This window comes from Chanos chanos, chromosome 4, assembly GCF_902362185.1.
Source record: "Chanos chanos chromosome 4, fChaCha1.1, whole genome shotgun sequence".
Taxonomy (NCBI): Eukaryota; Metazoa; Chordata; class Actinopteri; order Gonorynchiformes; family Chanidae; genus Chanos; species Chanos chanos.
In genome coordinates this window covers 572023-582500 of record NC_044498.1, presented here as the reverse complement: position 1 = coordinate 582500, position 10478 = coordinate 572023, and the positions used below count along the sequence as shown (strand labels likewise).

The window sequence follows — 10478 nt, the reverse complement described above, 5'->3', positions numbered from 1 at the left end:
GAGAGAGAGAGAGAGAACATTAGAGAGAGAGAGAGAACATTAGAGAGAGAGAGAGAGAACATTAGAGAGAGAGAGAGAACATTAGAGAGAGAGAGAGAGAGAGAGAACATGAGAGAGAGAGAGAGAGAGAGAGAGAACATTAGAGAGAGAGAGAGAACATTAGAGATAGAGAGAGAGAACATTAGAGAGAGAGAGAGAGAGAGAACATTAGAGAGAGAGAGAGAGAACATTAGAGAGAGAGAGAGAGAGAGAGAGAACATTAGAGAGAGAGAGAGAGAACATTAGAGAGAGAGAGAGAGAGAGAGAACATTAGAGAGAGAGAGAGAGAGAACATTAGAGATAGAGAGAGAACATTAGAGAGAGAGAGAGAGAGAGAGAGAGAGAGAACATTAGAGAGAGAGAGAGAGAGAGAACATTAGAGATAGAGAGAGAGAGAGCATTAGAGAGAGAACATTAGAGAGAGAGAGAGAACATTAGAGAGAGAGAGAGAGAACATTAGAGAGAGAGAGAGAACATTAGAGAGAGAGAGAGAGAGAGAGAGAGAGAGAGAACATTAGAGAGAGAGAGAGAGAACATTAGAGAGAGAGAGAGAGAGAACATTAGAGAGAGAGAGAGAACATTAGAGAGAGAGAGAGAGAGAGAGAGAACACTGATATAGTAACACAGAAAAAGAGAGAGAGAGAGCATTAGAGAGAGAGAGAACACTGAAAAGGGTATCAGAGAGAGAAGGAGAGAACATTGAAAGGGAATATTGAAAGAGGTAGGAGAGAGAGAGAGAACATCCAAAAGACAGAGGGGAATCTCTAAAGAGTACAAACACTGCTTCATGGATTTCTTTTGTTCAACCTGTCAGACAAAGCTCAGTTGAAAGAGCAAGAGAAAACTCACTTAGCAAATCCAATGAAGTCCTCATGATTAGTGTTAATGTAGGAGAGCTGGATCTCTATTGACAACAAAACCTGAACAGATAAACACACACACACACACACATACACATACAAGCACACATGAATCCATGTGCACCACATACTACATTTCATTGGCTTTGTACCTGTACTCTGCACAATGACAATAAAGTTGAATCTAATCTAATCTAACATTGTAAAAGTATGACAATGACTAACTACTCACCCACAGTGTAAAAGTATGACAATGACTAACTACTCACCCACAGTGTAAAAGTGTGACATTGACTAACTACTCATCCACAGTGTAAAAGTATGACAATGACTAACTACTCACCCACAGTGTAAAAGTGTGACATTGACTAACTACTCACCCACAGTGTAAAAGTATGACAATGACTAACTACTCACCCACAGTGTAAAAGTATGACAATGACTAACTACTCACCCACAGTGTAAAAGTATGACAATGACTAACTACTCACCCACAGTGTAAAAGTATGACAATGACTAACTACTCACCCACAGTGTAAAAGTATGACAATGGGTAATTTCATTTGCAGCTTTGCAGCTGACTGTCAGTCCATCCTGTGTATTTTGAGTTTAAATGACTGCATGTGAGCAGGCATGACTGTGAGTGTGGTCCGTATGAGTGTGTGTGTGCGTGTGTATGTGTGTGTGTGTGTGTGCGACCTGGTCTTTGGCACGGCTCTCTTGCTCACGGATGTGTGTGGTGACAATTCTCTCCGTCTCCTCTCGTAGTCTAGGAAAGGTGGCCAGCTGAAGACAAACACCATAAGTTTGTTACAGATTTCACACACACACACACACACACATTCACACACTCAGACATTCATACTCACACACTCACCCTCATGCTCTCACACGCAAACTCAACTTCGTGCACACACACACACACACACACACACACTTTTAGGCTCCGTATTTAAACACCTGCGCATAACAGGTTACATTCACTCCTTTGTGTATGTGCACATGTGGTATTTGGTGTGTTTGTGTATGTATGTGTGTCAGGTGTCTACATGTATTTGTGCGTGTGTGTGTGTGTGTGTATGTGTGAGTGTGTGTGTGTGTGCATGTGTGTGTGTGTGTGTATATGTGAGTGTATGTGTATGTGTATGTGTGTGTGTGCGTGTGTGTGTGTGCGTGTGTGTGTATACCTTGCCTGTGCACTGCCGTACTGTGTTAATAAGTTCCTGAATGACCATGTCCACACATTTAATGCAGGGCCCCTTAAGCTTCACTATCTGTTTCTTCACAATGGCCTCAAAGGCCAGATCTGGGGTGAACAGGCCTGTCCTACAACACAGAGACACAGACCACAAATAAGACCAAGGAGAAAAACCCAGGACAAGAGGAATAAGAGGAATGAAAACATGAAGGGAGTGGAGTGGATAAGGGTAAAAATGAAGAGATGTAATGACACAGACAGTGCTGGCACACTGCTGTCACTCACCTGATCCCATGGATATTTTTAATTGCATAGCTGATCTCACGACGCAGTTCTTTCTCATCAAACTCCATCTACAGAGACAGAGGCGAACAGAGGAGAGTCTGAACGGTGAGACTGAACGGTGTGTGTCTAGTGTGCATTCCTGTTCAGCTGTAACTGAGCTGTCAACCATAAGACTTTAAAGGAGCTGCCATAAACCTTAACAAGCTCAAAAGGAAAGCGCTCATGAAAGATCCGGTTAATCTTGGCTCCTCCAGACAGCTCGACAGTGTCCACCTGGTCTCCAGAACCTTCAATTCTCTTCTCAAAGTCAAGTCCAAAATGCTGGATCAGCCTACAGGACGAGACACAGGCAGAAAATCTCTGTGTTTGTACAGGAGTGTGATCGGGAGCGAAAGTGTGGGGATACAGGAGTGTGTATGGGAGTGATAATGTGTGTTTGTACAGGAGTGTGTACGGGAGTGAAAGTGTGTGGGTACAGGAGTGTGTATGGGAGTGATAATGTGTGTTTGCACAGGAGTGTGTACGGGAGTGAAAGTGTGTGGGTACAGGAGTGTGTATGGGAGTGATAATGTGTGTTTGCACAGGAGTGAAAGTGTGGGGGAGTACAGGAGTGTGTATGGGAGTGATAATGTGTGTTTGTACAGGAGTGAAAGTGTGTAGGTACAGGAGTGTGTATGGGAGTGATAATGTGTGTTTGTACAGGAGTGAAAGTGTGGGGGAGTACAGGAGTGTGTATGGGAGTGATAATGTGTGTTTGCACATGAGTGTGTACAGGAGTGAAAGTGTGTGGGGGTACAGGAGTGTGTATGGGAGTGAAAGTGTGTAGGTACAGGAGTGTGTACAGGAGTGAAAGTGTGTGGGTGTGGGTGTGAGTGCTTGTCTGTGTCTGTCTGTCTGTGTGAGTGTATGTACAGTATACAACAGAACTGAGTACACCTCTGTGCAATATCACTTAAATGTCAAATGATTCAAAATTGTATCACCTTACAGTAATTGCACTACTTCTAAGTTGAACAGTAGGGTACTTGCTCTTATGTAAAATGAAACTAAGTTTAGATTTACTGTATTAAAAATACAGGCCCTACAGTCAGAACTCAAGGCCACAAAAGTCAGTACACCTTTCATTACTGAGACTGAAATCTTATTTTTTCAATACTTCCTATGTCCACCTTTATTTCCGATGACAGACCCAGTCCTCCTCGGCGTGGAGGATACCGGTGCTGCACAAGTTTCTGGACAGATGTTCTGCCGTTCTTCAGAGTCTGTTTTTTCAGCTGCTGTTTGCTGGAGGGGTTGTGTTGCTCTACCTTTCTCTTTAAAATACCCCAAAGGTGCTCCATTGGATTCAAGTCAGGTGACATACTAGACCAGCTCACAGTTTTCACTTTTTTCTTCTTTAGAAACTCTTGTGTGATTTTGGCAGTGTGCTTTGGATCGTTATCACACTGGAATATTCCTCTTCTGCCAAACTTCTGGAGACTGGGAGTCATCTTGTCAGTCAGTACTTTGGTGTATCCACAGGCATTCACAGGGCCATATATACATGTCATCTCACCCAGCACCTTCTGCACTCACACAGTCCCATATCATCACACTCCCACCTCCGCACTCCACTGTCAGGACTGTGCATTCACTGTCAGGACTGTGCATTCACTGTCAGGACTGTGCTCCGCTGTCAGGACTGTGCATTCACTGTCAGGACTGTGCATTCACTGTCAGGACTGTGCTCCACTGTCAGGACTGTGCTCCACTGTCAGGACTGTGCATTCACTGTCAGGACTGTGCTCCACTGTCAGGACTGTGCATTCACTGTCAGGACTGTGCTCCGCTGTCAGGACTGTGCATTCACTGTCAGGACTGTGCATTCACTGTCAGGACTGTGCTCCACTGTCAGGACTGTGCTCCACTGTCAGGACTGTGCTCCACTGTCAGGACTGTGCATTCACTGTCAGGACTGTGCATTCACTGTCAGGACTGTGCATTCACTGTCAGGACTGTGCTCCACTGTCAGGACTGTGCATTCACTGTCAGGACTGTGCATTCACTGTCAGGACTGTGCTCCGCTGTCAGGACTGTGCTCCACTGTCAGGACTGTGCATTCACTGTCAGGACTGTGCTCCACTGTCAGGACTGTGCATTCACTGTGGCAGTCCTGGCAGTCACGCCAAACATGCTGGACCCCCATCTGAGCCCAACAGGTTTATCTTGGTCTCATCTGACTGAAGAATGTGCTCCAAATATTCACCAGGCTTCTGTTTGTGTTCTTTAGCAAAGTTTCATCTCACAGTTTTGTGCTGAAGAGCAAGCACGGGGTTTTTTTGGACGTTGACCATAGAGGTTGATGTTATGCAATGTCCCTCACTTGCTTGTCTGTGTTTCAGAGCTAGACTGTGTAAGTAGCACACTGTCCGCGGTATCATTTTAGGAGGACGGCCACTGCGCCTCTGATTAATGGTACCACGGCTTGTTCTCTGCCTCCTGATGACTGCTGCAACTGTGTTTGGACTCATTTTTAGTTGGTCACTGATCTTCCTGAATCCTCTTCCATCTTTGTGAAGTCTCACAATCAGATTTTTCAGTTCCTCTGAAAATTCTTTTCCATGTGGAGCCGTGACGCAGACATGCAGATAGACACAGCCCATAGGTCCAAAACTGAGAAAGTCCTGGTGTTCACAAGTCATTTTATAACCATGTTCATGCAATTAGACTGAGTGGAAATCACAGACATACTCAATTGTGTTTCAGTGATCACAGGTTTTCTGAATTGTGTGTCAGTGATCACAGGTGTATTCACTTTTGTTGCACTGAGTTTCTATATCGAAGCCTGTATGTTCAATACAGTCTGTCCAAAGTATTTGTTTTTGATTGTCAATAAGGGGAAACACTCTACTTGTCAACTTAGAAATAATGCAATTATTGAGAGATGATACAATTTTGAATCATTTGACATTAAAGTGGTATTGCACAAGGGTGTACTCACTTCTGTTGTATACTGTATGTGTGTGTCTGTATGTGTGAGAGTGAGTGGTTGTTTGTGTCTGTGTTTGTCAGAGTGTGTGTGCGTGTGTTTGACAGTGTGAATATCAGTGTGGGGGGTGTATGTGCTCACTGCATAAGAGCCTTGGTCTTGCGTGAGGGGTCGTCAGGGTTGTAGTTCCTATAGGCCTCAGCCTCCTTTTCCAGTGAGAGTAGCTGGCCCTGGAGCTTGCTGCGGAATGCTGGTAAAGTATCTCGGATGTGGTTGGTTAGTTGCTACGGAGAGGCAGAGGGAGGGAAGCATTTCAGTAATGGCACTGCTTATAGTAGGCAGAGTTTCCACCTTCTGTTTGTCTCACCTGGTTGAGGACTTTCTGTAGGTGTGGGGTGCCCATACGGTCAGCCATGTGTCTGTAGGCCGGGTGAGACAGAAAGAATATCCTCTCTGCAGCCAGAGCTGCACTAATGTCTTTCTTACCTTCAATGTCCTTCTGACTGCGGTTCACCACACCGATATAACCTACAGACACACAAGCACACACACACATACACACACAAAGAGTAATGGTTTGGGTACATGTGTGTGGGTTTGTGAGAGTGTGTGTTTGTGTGTGTGGGGATGAGCGTGTGAGAGTGTGTGTGGGAGTGTGTGTGTGTGGAAGTGATTGTGTTAGACTGTGTGTGGGGATGAGTTTGTGAGAGTGAGTGTGTGTGTGTGGGAGGGGGTGACAGTGTGTGAGAGTGCGTGTGTGTGTGAGAGTGTGTGTGTGTGTGTGTGTAATGACGACTGACACTGGCATTGCTTTAGTTGGCTGAGGCACTAGACTCTTCTACAGTAACCCTAACTAACCTCCCTACACAAAACCCCACACCGTGTGTAAGTCAAACCTTATGACAGCTAGGCTATAGTCATGGCTAGGACATGGACACATAAAACTCAGCAGATGACTGTCCTTAAACGTTGTTCAGACAGTGTTTTACATGCAGAGCTGGGTGAGTGCTGGGTAGATGGTGGGTAGATTATCAGTGCATTAGTGTGATATTGACCTCTGCGCAGGGGCAGCAACTTGTTCTCCAACACCACCTTCGCATCTGTCCCCTCATCCATCAGGTCCAACTTAGTGATTACACCAATAGTACGCTGGCCTGAGAGAGACAGAGAGAGAGAGAGAGAGAGAGACAGAGAGAGAGACAGAGAGAGAGAGGGAGGGAGGGAGAGGGACGGAGGGAGGGAGGGAGAGAGAGAGAGAGAAAGAGAGGAAGAGGTAAGGAGAGGGAGAGAGAGAGAGAGAGACAGGGAATGAGAGAGAGAGAGAGAGAGAGGGAGGGAGAGAGAGAGAGAGAGAGGGAGGGAGAGAGAAAGAAGGAGGGAGGGAGGGAGAGAGAGAGAGAGAGGGAGGGAGAGAGAAAGAGAATGAGGGAGGGAGAGAGAGAGAGAGAGAGAGAGAGGGAGGGAGAGAGAGAGAAAGAGAAGGAGGGAGGGAAAGAGAGAGAGAGAGAGGGAGGGAGAGAGAAAGAGAAGGAGGGAGGGAGAGAGAGAGAGAGAGAGAGAGGGGGAGGGAGGCAAGAGGGTAGGAAAGAAGGATAAACATTAATACTTTTAAAAGCGTTAGTCCACACTGATGTCCTGAGTGGACAATGTAAGCATATCCTCTCACTTACAGTCACCCCCTAAACTATTAGGAGATTTCATTGTTTTGTGTCCTTCTACCACTCCTCACATCTCTCTCTGTCTTTCATTCCCAATGTGTCTTTCTTTTGGTCTTTCTCCCTCACTCTCTGTCTGCCTCTCTCTTTCTCTCTCTCTCACCTTCTCTCTATCTCTGTGTCTCTCTCTCTCTCTCTGTGTCTCTCACCCTGTGGGTCCACGTCTTTGGCCAGTTTCAGGGCGTCGGAGTTGGCCAGGTCCACATTAGCAGGCGTCACGGCCAGGATGAGGCAGTTCTCTCTGCAGATAAACTGCATGATCATGTCTCTGATCTGATACTCAATATCAGGAGGCTGGTCTCCAACAGGAACCTTAGTGATGCCAGGCAAATCTATCAGAGTCAAGTTCAGTACTGCCGAGAGAGAGAGAGAGTGGGAGAGGGAGAGAGAGAGAGAGAGAGGGAGAGAGAGAGAGAGAGGGAGAGACAGAGAGAGAGAGAGAGAGAGAGAGGGAGAGAGAGAGAGAGAGAGGGAGAGACAGAGAGAGAGAGAGAGAGAGAGAGAGTGGTTCTGAGAGCAGAATTCATGAATAAATAATTTGTCATATAATTGATTATACCGTCAGAGTAATATGTGTCATTGTACCATTAGGGGAGTATGTGCAGAGGTTGATGGTTAATATGTGTCATTGTACCATTAGGGGAGTATATGCAGAGGTTGATGGTTAATATGTGTCATTGTACCATTAGGGGAGTATATGCAGAGGTTGACAGTTAATATGTGTCATTGTACCATTAGGGGAGTATATGCGGAGGTTGATGGTTAATATGTGTCATTGTACCATTAGGGGAGTATATGCAGAGGTTGACGGTTAATATGTGTCATTGTACCATTAGGGGAGTATATGCGGAGGTTGACGGTTAATATGTGTCATTGTACCATTAGGGGAGTATATGCGGAGGTTGATGGTTAATATGTGTCATTGTACCATTAGGGGAGTATATGCAGAGGTTGACAGTTAATATGTGTCATTGTACCATTAGGGGAGTATATGCGGAGGTTGATGGTTAATATGTGTCATTGTACCATTAGGGGAGTATATGCAGAGGTTGATGGTTAATGTGTGTCATTGTACCATTAGGGGAGTATATGCAGAGGTTGATGGTTAATGTGTGTCATTGTACCATTAGGGGAGTATATGCAGAGGTTGATGGTTAATATGTGTCATTGTACCATTAGGGGAGTATATGCAGAGGTTGATGGTTAATGTGTGTCATTGTACCATTAGGGGAGTATATGCAGAGGTTGATGGTTAATGTGTGTCATTGTACCATTAGGGGAGTATATGCGGAGGTTGATGGTTAATGTGTGTCATTGTACCATTAGGGGAGTATATGCAGAGGTTGATGGTTAATATGTGTCATTGTACCATTAGGGGAGTATATGCGGAGGTTGATGGTTAATATGTGTCACTGTACCATTAGGGGAGTATATGCGGAGGTTGATGGTTAATATGTGTCATTGTACCATTAGGGGAGTATATGCGGAGGTTGATGGTTAATGTGTGTCATTGTACCATTAGGGGAGTATATGCGGAGGTTGATGGGCACAGACGATATGCCTTTATTCGCTCCCGTGACTCTGTCCGTCTCTGCTTCAATCTCACTCCGCACTTCACTGAAATCTGTAAACGTCTTCCCTTTACAGTGCAGAAATTCTGCATATTCTGCAGAGGGACAGACAGGTCATTTCAGAGCAAGCAAGACACATTTCAGCACAGTACACAGTCTGGAAAAGGAAATGCTGCCCTCTAAAGGATGTTTCACACACCAGTCACTGGAGTGTTGTGTGTCGTAATGGAAATGTGGAAATGTGAAGTCCCTGAGAGCATGTGTGTGTCTGTGTGGTGCCGGTGTGGAATATGAAAGGGATGCATCATCTTACTCACATTTAATAAGTGCAATTACAATATCAGTCAGCACAAAATTACTACTGCTATATCATGACCGCTCAGCTTTAAAGAATGACTGAGTGAGTGAGTGAGTGTGTGTGCGTGTGTATATATATGTGTGTGTGAGAGAGCAACTGACAAAGGGAGTGAGAGAGAGAAAGAGAGAAGGAGAGAGAGTGAGAGAGAGAAAGAGAGAGTGAGGGAGAGAGAGAGAATGAGGGAGAGAGAAAGAGAATGAGTGAGTCAGAAAGTATTCTCACCTGAAGTTGCACTCACAAGTTGTAGGACCAGTGGTCTTCGTGTGACAATGCCTGAACCTCTTGGTAGGAAATCCCTGCAAAGACAGAAGACGAGATACAGAATTATCATCCATAAGAACTCCTCCAAATACACATGGATACAAACTAGGACTGTCACAGTAACCGATAGTTCACTAACAAGTAGATATAAAAATTCAGAAAACCCCTTACCTATACACAACACACACACACATGCCCCCTTACCCATACACAACACACACACACACACACACACACACAAACCCTTACCCATACGCAACACACACACACACACACACCCTTACCCATACACACACACACACACACACAAACCCCTACCCATACACAACACACACACACACACCACACACACACACAGACCCATACACAACACACACACACACACACCACACACACACACACAGACCCATACACAATACACACACACACACACACAGACCCATACACAACACACACACAGACCCATACACAACACACACACACACACACACTCACACACACACACACACACACTCACACACACACACACACACACACACACACACACACACATTGCTACACCACACCCTGTTATTTCCGGCTGCTTTCCATACAGTCTCACCTACTGAGGACTCAAGCACCCCCACCCCCCACCCCCCACCCCCAAGCCACTGAAAAGTTAACAAGTTAGACTCTCCTATGTATAATACAGCTGTAATACACCTGGTTAATCTGGTACTGAACAACAAGCCTCAGGACACTGACGACAGTAGACTGATACACTGTCATGGTGAAGGCTGCTGCTAGTCACTTTGGATTATATGAGTTCTTGAGTAAAAATGTTGCAGAATGAAGAGTCCGTCTAAAGTGTATCCCACTCAGAGGCCACCATGCCACATAGACATTAGACACAAACACATTTTGAGCAAAAATGGTAGCCTAATTCTTCAATGTCAGCAGGATTACAGACACTGTATTCCCCTTCACAGCGCTGTTGGAAGGGGAGGACAGAGCAGATGTCTGCTGGTGTGTATTTCAGCGCTGTTTAAAAGCAGCTGCCGATAAGACAAACCGTCTCATAGTAGAGGCCACATTCCAGTCCGGGTCCCATGTGTTGGACAGGCATGTGGTGAGATAAAGGAACTTTTCCTCTTCCCAGGTTTGTGTTTTCGGATATGAGGTGATAGGAGGTGCTAATTTAGGAATGGCTCTCAACCAGGAAGAGAGCTCCCTGGAGACCAGTC

General features: G+C 45.4%; 1 protein-coding gene across 1 annotated transcript in view; it reads right to left on the bottom strand.

Annotated features, from left to right (window-relative positions):
- Positions 1 to 10478, bottom strand: part of dnm3a (dynamin 3a) — a 42587-nt gene that overhangs the window by 23667 nt on the left and 8442 nt on the right. The window contains exons 3-13 of the mRNA XM_030771088.1: positions 9217 to 9290; positions 8582 to 8731; positions 7215 to 7418; positions 6406 to 6504; positions 5718 to 5878; positions 5492 to 5634; positions 2578 to 2713; positions 2383 to 2450; positions 2087 to 2225; positions 1599 to 1685; positions 889 to 959 (exon numbers count right to left, since the gene is read on the bottom strand). Coding sequence (XP_030626948.1) covers positions 889 to 959; positions 1599 to 1685; positions 2087 to 2225; positions 2383 to 2450; positions 2578 to 2713; positions 5492 to 5634; positions 5718 to 5878; positions 6406 to 6504; positions 7215 to 7418; positions 8582 to 8731; positions 9217 to 9290 — 1332 coding nt within the window. The remainder of the gene's footprint in view (positions 1 to 888; positions 960 to 1598; positions 1686 to 2086; positions 2226 to 2382; positions 2451 to 2577; positions 2714 to 5491; positions 5635 to 5717; positions 5879 to 6405; positions 6505 to 7214; positions 7419 to 8581; positions 8732 to 9216; positions 9291 to 10478) is intronic.